Source organism: Heliangelus exortis, chromosome 21 (assembly GCF_036169615.1).
Source record: "Heliangelus exortis chromosome 21, bHelExo1.hap1, whole genome shotgun sequence".
NCBI classification, from domain to species: Eukaryota; Metazoa; Chordata; class Aves; order Apodiformes; family Trochilidae; genus Heliangelus; species Heliangelus exortis.
This window is the reverse complement of record NC_092442.1, coordinates 8770587-8787295: the sequence shown is the minus strand read 5'-3', so window position 1 is coordinate 8787295 and position 16709 is coordinate 8770587. Positions and strand designations below refer to the sequence as shown.

At 40.4% G+C, this 16709-nt stretch overlaps 1 protein-coding gene across 20 annotated transcripts in view; it reads left to right on the top strand.

The window, feature by feature from the left end:
- Window positions 1–16709, top strand: part of BCAS3 (BCAS3 microtubule associated cell migration factor) — a 310770-nt gene that overhangs the window by 208745 nt on the left and 85316 nt on the right. For 3 of the 20 annotated variants that reach the window (XM_071765301.1, XM_071765300.1, XM_071765299.1), the window contains one exon: window positions 2103–2250. The exons of the other annotated variants lie outside the window; for them this stretch is intronic. In XM_071765301.1, coding sequence (XP_071621402.1) covers window positions 2103–2128 — 26 coding nt within the window. In that variant the 3' untranslated portion in view covers window positions 2129–2250. Of the gene's footprint in view, window positions 1–2102; window positions 2251–16709 lie in introns of those variants that run through there. 20 annotated transcript variants of the gene reach the window in all.

The window sequence follows — 16709 nt, the reverse complement described above, 5'->3', positions numbered from 1 at the left end:
GTCAGGCAGCTGTGGTGGCACCCAGGCTGAGGGTGACACTGTGGTGTCCTGCTCTGGTGGGTTTCATCTCCATTAAGGGGAAAGGAAAGGGAACCAGTGCTGAGTTAAGTTTATTATTATGCAAATTGTTTGTCACCTTTGTTGGTTGGGTTGATGCTTTGAAGTTAGTGTTGTGCCTTAGGCAAGATTGTTTACTGCTTCACTGTTCCTGTTATTTCAATTGCTTCTGTGTTCCTTTCTGTGTCACAGTTTTGCTCTGCCAGTTTGGATATAATTGGATGAAACTTTGCTGCTGGTGTTAGCCTGGAACTTGTTCTTGCTGTGCCCCCCTTCCCCATGCAGGCACTCGGGTGCATAAAGGCACCGGAGGGCCTTGGGATTACTGAAAATAACAAAAATGCAATATTTTTTATCTTCCTTTTTCACATGTTGTAAACAAGGTCAAAACCAATTAGAGATCAGAACCACATCCATTCAAAAGGGGGAATCTGATGTCTTGATGCATCCTCACCCAGGTACTAATAGGATAATGGATGTGATTTCTGTACAGAACAACCTGGGCTGCAGCAAGATCCACACAGGGACATTCAAAGGATGTTGGCATCACTGCAGCTTTCTGTTTCTTTCCCAGCATGGAACAGAAAACAGTGTACACTGCACAGCTTATGGCACTGCTTGCATTTTCTTCTCTCCTTTCTTTTCCACTGAGCTGGTGAGGAGGGGAGGGCACCTCGTGTTCCCCAGTGCACCCATTTTTGCCCTTTTTGTCTGAGATCAGAAGGTGATGGGGAGGCTGGAGGGCTGCTGGCACTGCTGCCCAAGGCTCAGCAGGAAAAATTCAGCTGCCAATTGCTGTTTCTCTATCAGGATGCAGTATTAAAGCAAATATACTTTTTCTGTATAAACATATATATATTATTTTTCTATATCCTGCATGTCTGGGGACAGGCAAGGTGTTGCATGGCCTCTAAAGAGCACTTGCTTGCTTCAGGGTTGAAGAGCTTCCTGAAAACTAAACCCTGTGTGTAACTCTAGGTTAATTCACCTAAAATCTCCCTATACAGCACGTGCTTCTTCAGCACATGAAGCAAATGTGAGCTGCAAGCTCCTCCTCAGGTTCCTGGGGTGTTCCTGAGCATCTCCTTCATCTGCCAGGCAGTGAGGGGCTGTCCTGGGACAGAAGAAAGCAGAGATGCTGGTTCATGCTTTGTTATCTCCATTTATTTATGGCCCGATCCGAAAGAGTATTAAATGTATAAAATATGTATGTTTAAATGATGGATTTGGATCTTCAAGTCACTCCCCTGTTAATGTGCTTTTAAGTTTTCACCACGATGTGCTTAGGTAGCAACAAATTGGGCTTGGAGAACCATGAAGGGGAATGGGAATTCAGGCTGCCAGGTGGAGCTGAGCTTCTCCTGGTGGGATTTCCAGCTGGAGCAGGGCTGTGTGTGCTGCCCCTGCCTTCTCCACCCTGGAGCACTTGCCCCTCTCAGTTATTTTGCCTCCTTATTTTGCAGCCCTCTTGCAACTAAGGTAGAGATGTTAGGAACTATTTGATGAATGATGCTTTTGGTGTGCTCTGGCTGTGGCATTGCTGAGGGGGCTGGTGGGGAAGCCTCTGCCATTGCTGAGTGTTCTGTAGCCACTGGAGATGAAGCCACTCAGCTTGCAGATATTTCCAGTCACATGCTGCAGAGTTTCTTAGGCAAATTTTGTTTAAACGTCCGTCAGATGCAAAGTATCAAAGCTCAGTTTTGTTCCTGTAAATTGCACGATATTCGTCAGAGGTTCCCGGGGATGAAAGCAGTCATGTGTAGCAAAGCCACACTGCTGAGCCCTTGTGGTCAGGAATTTAGAGGAAAATTAGTATTGTCTCTCATTTACTTCCCTTGCTGTGTCCTCCCTTTATTTTCCCCCATGCCGAGGGCTGACGGCGTCGGGAGCGGCCCAGATTGCTGCTTAAAATTTATTTAGAATTCACTAAAATCTGTTTACCCCATGCCACTGATTAGGAGTCTGCATCCTCAGTGACAGAATTGCTTGAGTTGGTGCTGCTGCACTTTTAATGTTACCTTTTATGTTCATGTTTGTTCCAACAGAGTGGCCACTAGCACAGACGACTTGAACTTGTATCACCCGCAAACTGACAACGCTGGAGCCACCAGTTTGTCATTATCCCTACTCTAGTGTATCTGATTTAATTTTGCAACAGTGGATTAATTCTTAAAATTGCAGTGCTTTTTGCTCGTTAATGGTCAGTAAATTATTCGGGGGGGAGGGGGAGGGACCGGGGGGGGGGGAATGGAATTCATCAGTTTTGTAGTCGTTTTAATTCTTCTAGTTTTAAGTTGTTCTATAAATATGTCTTTATGGATGGAGTTTTACTAGCTTAAAAACATCTAATTGAAAACAGTTGCTTAAATCTCTTTGGATCAAGAAGGCAGTAATAAGCACAGAGAGTATCTTATCCCTGCAATCCAGAAACACTTAGTGACTGGTATACTCAGTGCATGTGTAATCAGCTTCTTGTTTCATCTAAAAACCTTAGCTCTTTTGGTGTGATTTAGTACTTCACCAGCAGCATGGTTTTTCTTATCTCTTAAGATTATCAACTAGTGAAAGAAAATATAAACCAAACTGGCATAAGATTAAAAAAAAAAAAAAAAATCAAAACCATTCTTTTATATGTTTAATTCATTTATGCCAGCTTGTTGTGTGTATAATGTGTTCTAGAACACCACTGGGCTCCCAAGAAAAGAGAAAAAAAAAACCACATTAGATTTTCTTTCTTGTAAATTAACGTTTTGTTGCACATTATGTAATGTTATTCTTGGGACTTAACGTTTGCATCAGGCAGGGCTGATCTCTGCTATTTTGTAAGGCACCCAAGAGATGAACCTGGAGCTCTTAGAAGAGCTCAGCCTGGGTGGTTACCTACTGACACTGCTTGTGATTCCAAACCCAGTGAGCTCCACAGGAGAAAAACTTGAATATGATCTTCAAAATACCTTTGTGATCTGAAAGAGTTGAATTCTGTGGGGGTTTGATTTGCTGGGGTGGGGGGTGTTGCTGCTGTGCTGTGTTTCTTGTCTAATATCTGTAAGAAATGTAGGTCCTTTTTAGCTTCTGAGATGACTGGAGCTCACATGCATGACAGTGAGATACTTGGATTATTTGAAAGCCTCTATGTTATGTTATTAATAACATTTAAACAAAGATTATTGATGACTACTCTTGTTGTTGCCTTTAAAAAAGGCTTATATCTGCCTCCCTCTGGCTTCAAATGTGGTGCCATTTTCCAAAGTGATAATGATAATATTAATAAATACTATAATGACATATAATGATAATAAATAAGAAATTATACACGTCTCATTTCCAAGCTGGCAAGCAAGGAAAAAGCCATTCTTTGCTGGAATGCAAACCCACAAATCTTTCTTCATGCAAGTGGGAAGTTAACCAGATTAACTTGTGTGTCATTTCTTGGAACACCTGTGTTCATCCCTGTGGCTGGGACTGGTCCTGTGGTCAGGTATCACATCTCATCAGAAGGCATAATGCAGGGAGGTGGTAATTTCATAAATTACCAGTACATGTTTGAGCTGTGCCCTGGATTGCATGGATATTGCTTCCTGCTTAACCAGGAAAACTGTGACCTGGGAAAAACTACAGTGCTCCGAAAGTTTTGTTGGTTTCCTTTTTGATTAATTTTATTTCTCAATGTCAGATAAGCTAAAGGATTAAAAAGTTGGGGTAGCACTGTGCCTCAGGGCGTGGGTGGTTTGGACAGGCAGAAATTTTAACCTTCGTTCCAACCCCTGAAATTCTTTTTCTGAGTCTTTTTGGTAGCACTTCACACAAGCCCATTGTTAAAAATCACTTGCTGCTTGGTGTATTCTGTCCATCTAAAAGCCATCCATTACAAAAAATAATCAGACATCCTTTTTTTCTTGTACATTTGTGTCATTCTGTGAATCAGAAACATTTTATGTACTGAGGGCAATGTGCTTTGCTTTTGGAATTCCTGAATTTCACTAAAACCCTGGAGCACAATTGGTTCAGGAGACCTGAGGTGACCTGTAAAGGGGAGCTGCTGTGTCCCTTTGCAGCTGAGCAAGATCATTTGAAAGAGGAATTGAAATAGTGTCCAGATACAATGGGGAAACATATTTATCCAAAGAGAAAAACAATGAGTGATTTTATAGTGGTTGAAACATTATTTCTCATGGCTTTCCTCTGAGAGGCAAATGGGCACTTTCCTCCTTCGTAAGTGACAAATCCGAGACAGGAAAAAAAAAAAAAAAAAAAGAAAAAAAGATGATTTTTCTTAACCAAAAAACCCAACTTGTGTGTGCAGAGTTGCAGTTCAGGCACTGGCAGGCACTGAGCTTTGAGCACTGAGCTCTCTCTGCAGGCAGGAAAGGAGTAGGAGGAGGTGACACCTTTTTTGCGTTGTTCTGCGGCTGTTCATCTGCTCTCTGGTTTGTGAACCAGCTCTTTCATTCTTCCTGAATGTTCAAATAAACTTTTAGTTTCTTCTCCTAAATCCCCATGATTGACTGTAAATGTGTCTGTAAAAATGCTGACAGTCTGAAAAATAAGGATGAGAAGTTTGCACTCTGTGTGCCTTGTGTCCCACAGACGGTAACGCTGCGTTTGAGCCACTGGGGTGTCATTGTACTTGGGTTCCTTTTGGTATTCCCCAGCCTTCCTGGGGGATCTTTTTTTTCAGTTTAAGGCAGCTTAAATTTTAGAATTTTCGTGGGTATTGTGGTTGGTTTAATTTCTAAAAGCTAAATTTTCTAAAATCTAAACTATTTCTCAACGCTTTCATCTGTGGCTTTGTTTGGAGCTGGGGGGGCTGGCAGAGCCCTGAGCACACACTGGGTAAGACTTGGCTGTTTGATGGGTTTTTATTTTAAAAAACACAATTAACAGTTTGTTTGTTGTAAGCCCAAGTGATAGAAATTGCACACTTTGAATGAAGCAGGGCTGTAACTCTGCAAAAGGCCATCTGGGGCCTGGGTTCCCAGTGTTCAGCATGGTGGTCGAGTCCTGCAGAATAAAGGAGGAGGCAAAAAGGAACAGCAGAACAGCTCTGCAAGTGACACTGCACTCTGGGTCCTTCTCCTCTGCCTCTCTTTTGTCACCTCTTTGGACTTCTGCTGGAAGAAAAATGGGAATGTTTTCCTACTGGTTGGGACGTTGAGCAGAGGGCTGTTGGGAGCTTGCGTTGGTCGTGGGAGATGCAAAATGAAGTTCTTGTATCAGTTGGGAATTTTGTGGAATTTGCTTCCATTTGACAGTGTTTCCAGATGGAATGAAGCAACTGTCTGTTTCTGTACAGTGCAATTTTAATTTACTTTCAATGGGTTTGAGTTTGGGGAGGGGGCCTCCTGCTTTGTTTTCAGCAGTGTGAGGACAGACATTATTTCATCTGGAAGCTTTTTCTCATCCTCCAGCTCTGTTCTAGGTGTGAGTCATTTGCACAAGGAGAAATTCCATTGGCAGTGTTAAAGTGAGTTGCATTTTCATTTTAATGATTCCTTATTCTTCTAGCACAGTAGGTAAGAAATGTGTTAAAGCTCTAGTGGTAAAGTAATTTATGAAGGGCAGATGGAGTTCAAAAGGTTCAAATATACAAGTTCAGTTCCAGCATCATTTGGATCTTCACACCTCAATGTCCCAATAGAGAAACTGGATACTGAGTTTTTACAGGTTTTACTGTAAAAACTGAGCCCTCCAGAACTTTTAGTAACTAATGGATTTTGCAGAAATGATTCGACTACCCTGGATGTCCATTAGCTGGTTTGCTTTTATGTCTTTGCTGGAAACCTAAATGGCTTTTACTTGCACTTTTTTTTTACTAGTTATATGTTTGCAGGAGAGATGTCTTTTGTATCACAGTAGCCGGTAGGAAAAAAGTGATGTACTCAAAAAAAAAAAAAACCACCATTTAATCGTAGTATATCCTAGCTAGAATTGAAACTGTGCTGTCAAGAAAGTTTCCATCTGTAGCATACCAATCCCAGGCTGACTACATGCAGTTTTAATCTTCTGACTCTTGAATTCATTCTTTTTTTGTGTGTGTGGCTTTGGTGGTGTTAAAATTTAATCCTCAGCGGTTACATTGTATTAAGTCTGTATTTCTCTCCTTTCCTTGCATGTCCTACTTTATTACTGGCAACAGATTTTGAAATATCCTGAAAATCTCTGTTTTCTAATACAGGGATGATTGGGAAAATACCTTTCTACCAAAAGGGTAGTTTAAGGAAGTTTTCTCTCCTCTTTGCTAGACACTGAGCAGAATTAATTCTCTCTGATACAGTGGTTCTCTTCAAGGTGGACATTTTTGGGCAACTCTCAAAATATTTTGCTGATTTCAACCTTTTTCATCCTATTATGTTCCTCTTCTGCCACTCACACAGGTTTTATTTGTCTTAGATCAGGAATGAGGATGAATTCTGTACATAAATATTAAGAGCAACGTGTGCTGTTTGCTGTGCTGCAAAATGGTACAGAATAATAATTTAAAAAAAAGATAAAACTACAGATTTTCAGGTACATGTGACAATTCTGAAAATGTTACACATGGAACTGGTACAACAGCAGAAGAATGACAAAAACACTTCCATTTGGAAGAGGGGGATGGGATGGGTGTTGAACAAGCACTTAGGAGGAAGGTGGTGGTGAAGCTGGGTATGGTTCACCACACAAGGGGTTTATTTTGTGGTGGAAAATCTAATCTTTCTGAGCCCATTTCTCTTGGGGTATGAGTCTGAAGTCTGCTTTATATTGGGAGATTGGCATGAAATCCACAGCACTTAAGAGGATAAAGGCCTTTGTCTCCAAAATGTACTTTTTTTTTTTTTTTTTTTTTTTTTAACTATAAAGTCAGTGGAACAAGAAATTGCTTTAGGTATATAATGTTAAGATCCAAGTCTGTAATCTTTTCTCAAGTAAAAATATGATATCAATCAATTTTATCGATTTGGATCTTTTTTCCATGTGTTTTAGAACATCCACTTAAATAAACAAAATAAAATAAATTAAGAAAAGGAAACCTTCCACATTTAAGTAATGATTAAAGAATGTTAAAAGATTAATTATAAGGACCTCCTCCAATTAGCCAGAATGACATCTTTGCTTCCACTGTAGGCAACATCTGATTTTTGAGAGATTTTTTTTTAAAAAAAAAGCCAAACAGATCCATTTCTCTTATTGCATTTCTCATTTACCTGGTCACTTCAAAAGACCCCACAGCCTATTCAGGCATCTTCAAGATATACCAAAAAATATTTTGAGAACTGTTGTGCAATGTCTGAAGCCTTTCTCTTTCCCTGAAGTATTACAGCAAGATGGATAATAAATAGAAACAAAGCATGGGAATGAAACAAGGGAGGGTTAGGAAGGGAAGAATGGGGTGAGAGAAAAAGAGGAGGATGGCTCTGGGTGAAGAGATGTGCTTCAGTTTTCAGTTTACAGGCAATGGGAGAGAAGAAACAAAATCAAGAGGAGGAAGAGTTGTTGGAAAGAACAAAAAGACAAGAGACTTACTCAGTAAGAAAATTAGAAATTGTGGCAGATAAATAGGTGAAAACAAGAGCAGATCCTTGCCTGATGGAAGTTGTTGTGGCCCCACTGGCTTCACAGGATTTTACAGTAGCTGAGGATCTGCACAGACAGAGCCTGAGTTGACACCAGATTAGTTTTTCATCTGGGCTTCTTTGCTTTGTGTACTTGAAATTGATATTTTCTAACATTGTAACTTGATATGCAACAAGAAGAGTATTGGTGTGAGTACTCAGGAGGTGCACAGTGATCTTTGGTGTCTGAGGAGCACAGCTGTTACTTTATCAACTTTATCAGTTATAAAGAACATTTATATGACTACTTTTATACTCTTTAAGTACTCTGGCTGATGCATACTGGCATGATAGAAGTGAGATTCAAATCAGTTGAGGTTCTGGCTTAAGCTGAATTTGCTTCAATGTAGTAGATTTCTTGCAACAATATTAATTATTTTGGGGAATTGTAGTTATTTGGGAAAAATGCTTTTAATACTTTTCTATCTGTCAAACATAAGTGCCCAAACTGCCCAGCCCGGGCACTCTGCTTCCCATGGCCACTGACATGGTTCTTTCAAAAAGAAATTAAGATTTACTCCTCAAAAAAAAAAAAAAAGGAAAATATAAAGAAAAAAAAGAAGAAGAAAAAAAAAACCAGAGTATTTCTGTTTGTGTTAAGCTATGGGGAAAGCAGCAGCTTTGAATCAGACAGGTTTGTGTCTGGCCCTTACATTTTATTGAGCTAAGATCCCTTAGCAGCATAGATTAAAAAAACCCAGAATTTTCTGCTTCTGAAGTGACTGATTTTCACAGTTGTCCCAACACTGATAAACTTTGATTCAGATATAAAATGTAGAGCAAATGATGTGCAGCCTATTGCTGTGGGATGCATTTTTGGGTCTGTAATGCTTTGGCTGTCTCTCCTCCCATTCTCTTCAGGCACCTCCTGAAATCAGAGTTAAGCTGCTTTTAAAAGGAGCCAACATCACTTGGATGTGGGTGAGGTGCAGCAATTTGGGAATTGCTCCCAGCTGGAGGAGAAATGATTTCCAAGCAAGCTGGGTGGCTCTGTAACTACTCTTCCTAGCAGAAATGAGCTAAAATATAGAGAAATTGTTGCTTTGACAAATAAGCTAATGAGCCACTCGGATTGCTTTATGTATTAAATAAAGTTGCTTGACAGTTATTATTATTTTTGAATTATATTAAGTTATAAATTATTAACAAGTGTTTAATTTCAGTCCAAACAGACCCAACAAAAGGGATTTGTACAGTTATGAATTGCAGCAAAATACAAAAATTGTTGAGCTTTTAGTATATGCAAACTTGGAGACCCTGCTTATTTCTCCCTCTTTCAACAGCCAGTCATGAAACTTTCTTGACCTTTTCACCTTTAAACTTTATTTGAACTTGGAAAGAAGACTTGTGAATTGTGGAGAAAAAAAAAAAAGAAAAAAAAGAAAAAGGGTGAGGGCTTGGGGGGGGGGGAGAAGGTCTGATTCTGTGTTACCCTAACAGTAATACTAGCAAAATAATCCTCCTCTTGTGCATGAGTGTCTGCTACTGCAGGGTAATAAGCTCACATGACATGCCTAGAGGCTAGTGCTGGCCTATGCTTTTTTCTTCTTTTTTTCTTTTCTTTTTTTTTTTTGGTACATATTTAAACAAAGGCTGATTATCCAAACAAGAATTTGGACTGCATCAAGTGGAGCAGTTAAATTATAGTTAGTAAAACTTGGCGCCTTCGGAGCTTGGAATGTTACAATTACAGCTGGATCCTCGTTTGTTAGGCAGCCTTACAAAATAATAAAAAGTGGAGATTTTTATCTTTATAGGACATAGCTTAACTCTTTGAATACAGACAACTAAGTGCCAAATATTACAGTTACTCCTCAGACATCCTATTCCAGGCCAATAAAGGAGGTGAAGCCCCTGTATCCCCGCTCTGGAGGACACGGGGTGAAGGCAGCTGCTTTGCCAGCACTCAGGTGGATGCTGTGGCTCTTGTAGTGGGCATTCAGCACCCTCCAGGCTTTCTCTGAGATAAGGAAGAAAAAAAGCAGTTTGTTGTTTCATTTCCCTTATCTTCCTGCTGTCTTTTTGACAGTATTCCTGATTTTAGTTGTATTTCTCTTTTTGTATTTCCTGACGCTGTTAAAAAACCCTGGAGCTTCTAGGTGATCCCTGGAGTTGGGCTGATTTGCACCTCTTGGATGAGCTGGAAAACTCTCTTTAATACTGGTTTTAGGTCATTAGCAAACTTTTCACTAGAAGCTTGCCTGTCCCCATGGGGCTGCTCTGGGGTGGGGAGGTGACAGGGGACGTGCAGGCAGCAGTTACATTTCCTTTTAACAAACTGCTCTTGGCCATTCCAGCCTTGTTTTCCCTTCCCTCATCCTTCAGAGACAGACTGGCTTTGATTAGCCTCTTGCAAAGCCAAACTTTGGCTTTCTGGTTGTGTAATCTATAGCTCTGGTTGCCGATCAGAAAACGAAAGTACTTCTCCTAAAATTAAACAAAGAGTCCTTATCATTAAACCCACAACAAATCAATGCCTTTTGCATTAATTCACCTGGAGCTGGGCCAGTTTACAGCTCTCCCTCATCTGCCCACTGGGGTTTTTGTGCATAGGTTTGTTTCTCTCAGTTTCTTTTTTAAGAAAGTGTTTATTGTTTGCATTTTCTGAAAACCTTATTGAGTAATAATGATTGAAGCTTAAGCAATCAAGAGGATCAGGAATGCTTGCAAGAGTCCACCAGCTAGATAATGTTTACCAGGCTATACCAGGAGTTTTATCTTCTGTTGCCTTTGCATAGCATAAAATCTATTCTTCATTAAAGCCTGAAAAAATTTGTGTCCCTTGTTGTGAAGCTCTTCCATGTTTCTGTGTACTTTTGTCTCAGTAGTTACAAATAGTGTGGATGAGAGGTAGTAGCTGAAATCAAGAGACCAGGGGAGTTAGGGAAGTGAGAGAATTAGACATTTTTGAATGGCAGGACATAGGTTTTGTTGCACTGAAAACTGATTTCTAATCCAGATAAACTCACAGATACACAAGGTGCAACTTAAGTCTGGGAGAAATCAGAGCAACTGGAAATCAGAAAGACCTAAGGAAAAACTGTGAGTTAATGTTTACTCTTTTATTACTATTTTAATCAAATGACTTTACAACATGACCTTTTAAGTTGTAGCTATTTTCAAAAGGAATATTTGTGTGCCCCAGGCCCGTGGAAAGCACTGGTGGGTGCAGCACCCATCAGCTCAGGCTCCCATCACCCTGAGCTCTGGCTCCACACTCAGCACAGAGCCCTGCACGAGGCCTTTATAGAGAGACACCCAGTTTTCCATGGTCAGGATTTAAAGGAGAATTTCTCTCTGGGGACACAGGACTTTGCTTGAGTCCATGAAACTCTTGTGTTGGGGCTCATTGAGCCTATAGGAGGTAATCCTGGAGGAGGAGGAACCAAAACCTGGAATTTGAGGGTAAATGCTTGGACTTTGTCTCTTTGGAGTTTCCCCACAATGTGTATGTCTTTTTTTTCTCACCCAATTCTTCCCTGTTGGGTGAAGGAGTCTGGTTCTTGCTCTGTGTTCTCCCAGGCATCTGCTTTTTGCTTAATTTTTAGCCATGCCATTGAGAAGAGCTGGGGATGCCCTGATTAGCATTTTGCATGACAATATTTAATTTCTAGCAACGATGGTTGGTTTCTGGCCAGAAGAAATCCCTTATTTATTACATCTGCTGTTGTTCCTTTTTTTTTTCTGCACGGAACAGCCTCGTAATGCCACAGTGAGATGACTGAAACAGTGCTTTGCTGATTTAAGGTTTACAGCCTAGATACAAATGCCTGTAGTACCTGGAATACTCATCAAAAAACCATGATTGGTAGTGAAACAGAACAGAAGGGTTCACTGATCCACTAGGTATCAGGGATGAGATGATCACCAAGCTGTTGACAGGGAAAATCTCAAATTTTAGAACCTGTCCTCAGACAGTCTGACTGTTTTCAGCTGCCAGGAAGAAGTCAGCAGGAATGATCCATGGATAAAGGAGAGCAAAGTGTTAGATCTGCAAGAGGCAGCTTCAGGCCAGCAGCCTTGCTTTGGGAATGTTTTCTAAAATACTAATTGCAAAACAGTCTTGGATCAGACTCTATAGACAGTCAGTGTTGTATTCAGAAATTATCCCTTGTCTTTTCTCATCTGTGGTTTTATCTAATTCATCTTCTCTTTTACATTCTCCTCTGCTTGGTAGATTTATTCCTGGATCAGCAAGGGGCTGAAGGAGAGGAAGCAGGGCAGGAGTTAGTGCCATTGCAGAGGTCTTTCTGCAGTGGGGTTCCCACCCTCTTCCTTTTTTTCTTGCATCGTGGATTTATTGTGTATTAATTTTCTCTTTAACCTCAGAACAATCCCAGCTAAATCACAGAGGAAGAAAAGAAGAAAGTTGATGGTATATGAGGCAAAGGGAGAAGAGGTCCTCAGTAAAATTTCACCAGTTAGAGCCCTACTTTGGATAGAAAAAGAATATTTCTTGTGGGACAGGAGCTGCATTTGCCATTAGGGAAAGGAGACAGAGCCCCTGAGTCTAATCTGGTGGAGCTGCTGCAGGAGACCACGAGCCCATCTCCCTGTTACAGACACTCTCAGGTTCCTGTAAAGAGGGTTTTCAATCAATTGTGGAAGTCAAGAGCTAAAACCTTGCACAAAAATGCCCATTAGTTAAGAAAAAAAGTAAAGCTTGACTTTGAGCTGTCTTGTCACTGAGGCTGTTGCTGCAGGAGCCAATCTTGGTGCTCCAGATGGATCATAACAAGCAGAATTCTTTTGCAGTTTACTTAATCATAATGAGTATTATGCCTTATAAAATAGGTTCCTAGAGTGTACAAGAGCCACTGGAAAAGTCACATTTTTATCTGTGTTTTGATTTCTCTGGAATGGTGGATTCACACACAAAAATTGCTGCAGTCTTCTGAGGCTGAGGGGGTGCCCATGGTTTGGGTTTTGTTTAAATCAGATTTCTCATTACAGTCGTAGCCTTGGTTGAATGGAACAGCAGCCAAATCTGTTGGTTCTTGTGGCTTGATTGTTTGTTGTTTTAAGCTTAATTAAAGTAGCTTTTGCTTTAAAAGCAGAGGGAAAATTCAATTCAAATGTAGATATCTACAGTAAATCTGTAATACATCTTTTTCTCTCAGAAATTGTGTTTGGAATAGAGGTTACATAGATGGCCATAGCTGAAATATATTAAGCAAATTCTATTTATGCTGCAAGTAAAGAATTCCCATCACTGGCAAATCTTAATTTACTTCTTCTTCTGATTTCTGATGGGAAAGATCTAATTGCTTTTGTACTGGAAATAAAGTTGATTGAACTCAAAATATTTTCCAGTGGCTCAAAAGGTTATTTCCCAAGCAGTGCTCTTTTACAAACTGCAGTGCTTTTTAATTTATGTGCTTCTTCCAGCAGATAAATGTTCTGCATTATTATACATAGGGAAAGATAACATCTTAATACTAATTTGTATGAGATGTATTGATGGGGGCATGTTGTTTGACTTCCAGAATTTCACATGAAATCTGTCTTATTATAGATGTGGTGGCAGTAACACCCTGGGGATGGAAGTTTGTGATACAGAGATCAACTGAATACAATTTCTGTAGTTTTCTTTGTTTCATATAGAGCTCTGTAATTGTTTTCTAGAAGAAAACACTTGAGGACTTCTCACTGCCTGTAGGAACTGCTCAGTCAGTATCAACATGCAACTTGTCAGGAGCACTTTCTTGAAATCCTTGCTCTAAAGGTCCCTGGTGTTTGAATAGAAAATGTCAGCTGTGAAAAAGAGGGATTTATTTGTGGGTTTTAATTTGCTAAAGAATTACAGAACTTCTGTTTGGTTTAGGAACCCAAAAATAGAAAATATATTATTCTTCACCTATTTATTTCTTAGAATCATAGAATTTATTCACATTTAATGCTGGTAGTAATTCCAGTTGACCTGAGTAGTACCTGTTGGTGAGAGGCCAGCAGCTTTTTTATTCACCACAGTTACCCTCCACAAACCTATGGAACATGAGCAGTAAAAACAAGGTTTTCCTGAAAGATATCCAACTCTTTCTGGTTTGGGCACATTCAGACCTATTTTGAGACTTGCACTGCTGCAGGGGAGTTCTGCTTTTTGTAGGAAAAAGGTTGGAAGCAGGAGGTGTGGTATTCTTTAAATTATAATCAGACTTTTCAAACCTCAAAGCTTCATACCAAAAGCAGCATTTGAAAGCTCAGCTAAGTTTTTCCCTTTTACCAGGCCCTTTTCACAGAACTTATTTCCCTTTTTCACTTGGGTAAATGCCATTCAACCAACGTGATTGCTGTGGGTCCTGGTGCTGGATTTTGTAGCCCTCAGCCCAGAGAAATAACACATTACTGAACCTGAGTCAGAACTACCCAAATGGCTAAGGGTGGGTTTGCTTTACCTGTGGCTGAATTGCTTAATTGTTGGAATTACATTACTCAAAGAAACCCCCAGTTGTTTCTATAATTATGGAAACATTTTTGTCTGCCAAGTTACTTTCAGTGTAGCAGGTTTAAACTGATCCAATTAGTAATGAAATTGGTGTAATTAACCTAGCCATTAATTAAATGTGTGCACGCAGGCTGCCCTTCAGTCAGTGGTTTGGGGGAGATTTTTTAATTTTTTTTTTTATTATCCTGTGACAGAAAGCAAACTTCTCTCCATATAATTTTTATTTAAAGTATTCGTGGTGGGACTCTGCCAGTTAATGTGGAATATGATCTTGAGGACTACTTTGATGCTTAGGGGTTGGACTTCTTGTGGTTCTGCACCCCTTGGCCTGTGGTGCCCAAGTTCCAAGGGGTGCCCAAGGGATGGAGGATGGAAGGATTCAGTTATTTGTAATAAAGGGAACCCTGATAAACACTTGAGAGGGGTCCCCATGGTGTGGTTTGTGCAGTGTTCAGACAACAGTTTATCAGCAAGAGTCATCCATGACTGGTGTCATTGCTAAAAATGAGTTTAAATTGCCTTAGAGGGCACCCAGAAGAAATCCTCCAAGGTGAGGGAGTCTCTCTTGCTCTCATTTAATGCAGCTTAAACTTGTTTCCAGCATTATGGAAAATTTTCCTTAGCAGTTGCCTTCCCTGTAGTTGATTAATACAAGATTTCAGTGTTCCCAGTCCATTAATCTTCACAAGCCCATCTGCATACTGAAAAATATTTTTTAAAACACCATAAAAAATTTGCAAGTGCTGATAATTTTGGAGATAAAAGGAACCAAAAGAGCAACCATAAACTTGAGTTGCATGATGTGAATCCCAATCCAGGCTTTGCCATGTAAAATATTTTATTTGCATAAGAGGAAAACCTTGAGAAGTGTTTTTTCTCCAAGCACTGAATGAGGTTCCCCCTCCAAAATATCCTGGCCTGCATGTTGTCAAGTAATAATATCTTGCAAGTCAAAAAGGTATTATTATTATTATATTAGGGAGGTGTTAGTGATATTACAGGAGGAGTTAATGTTGGGGGGGTAGGAAATTTAATTATCTTGAAAAGAAACAAATAGTGAAGGTGGGTAAGGACCAAGTACTAGGAAAGGGAAAGGCTTTGGTGTTTTAGAGTGTGTCTAAAACTGGAGAGTTAGAGCCATTCTTGCCAAACACATTTGTTGATATGTCTGATAGCAGTGATTCCCAGATACCTGATTTTCCCTGAAACGAGAGCATTTTCCAGGGTCTTGGTGTCTGTTGTACCTGCAGCCTGATGAACAACAAAACCCATGGTTAGTTTTATGACCCTGGATTTCTGTTTATTTTATCCAGTGCTTTTCTAGTCAGGAGACACCCAGAGAGCATCCCAGGTAACTCAGTGATCCCTTCCCTTTTATCCCAGGAGCACTAAAACATCTTGTACCAGGCAGCATCTCCTTGGAGAGAAGGCAATCAGCAGGAGATTTTCTCCCTTGAGGGCTTTGCTTCCCAATTCCAGTGGGCAATTGAGGAATTTTAGGGCTTATAGCTCAGGTGAGATCTTACCATGACCCCACCTTCTCTGGGTGGTACCAGATGCCTCCTGCCAGCTCCAGCACCCATGGGCAGGTGAGGGGCAGCCAAAAATCTCCAGTATCTGCTGTGAGTTTCTCCAGTTCCTGTATCCTTCCCTGAGCCAAACACTCCCAGCCACCATGGGAAGCAGGGCAGTAAGACCAAACTGAGAAGAGAAGAGCCAGAAATCTGGAAAATTTGGCTTAGGGCTTATTTAGATCCCATTTTACCAAAAGTAGTTGGATTCTAAGTTAATTTGAAGAACTGATTTTCTGGATCCGTGTGTTTTTACAGCAAGGGGATGTTGTAAAGAAGTTGTTTATAATGTTTATAATATCTTAGACTCAAACCATTTGCCAGCCTAATATCAGGAATGGTCTGAAAAAGCCTTACAGTGGTGGTAGCTTAAGGAAGGGGATCAGGGTGGGGGAGAAAACCTAATAAAAATAGCTGAGATCATTCAACAGTTATCAAGAAACAGATACTGCAGTTTTATAACAGAGAGCACTAAAAGTATATGCACTCTTAAAAGGCAATTAAAATGTATACTCCAAAACTATAAAACATTTTCTTTTCATCTGGAACATTGAGGGCAGATTACAACGCATTAATAACGTTTTGTTTAGAGTTCAGTTTCTGATGGCTTCCAAATGCAGTCTGTGTAGATTAACCAGAAGGAGTCCAGTTCTCTTTTAAGAGAGCTTGTAAAGGAAAGCAATGTGGTAAGATTGTTATGAAAAGCTAGTGTATTTAGGAAATAGCACTTAGCAGGGTCTCTCTGAATGGCTGCCAGGTCAGGAAGCTGAAGTGCAAGGCTTGGCCCTCGTTCAGGCCCCCCAGTCCCAGCTCCTTGACCACACAGCCCGTCAGGAGCCCCACCCCACCCCCTTGGCACAGCCATTTTCACATAACCCAGGGAAGCATGCTGGGGCCAAGGGAACAGGCTGCTTTTTAAAATAGAAATGGATAAATAATAATAATAATAATAATAATAAAGAAATTAAAATAAAAAGCATGGGAACGCAGCCGCCGCTCGGCCCCGTTGCCGCCGTTCGCAGCCTCGGCTCCGCGGGGCGAGGG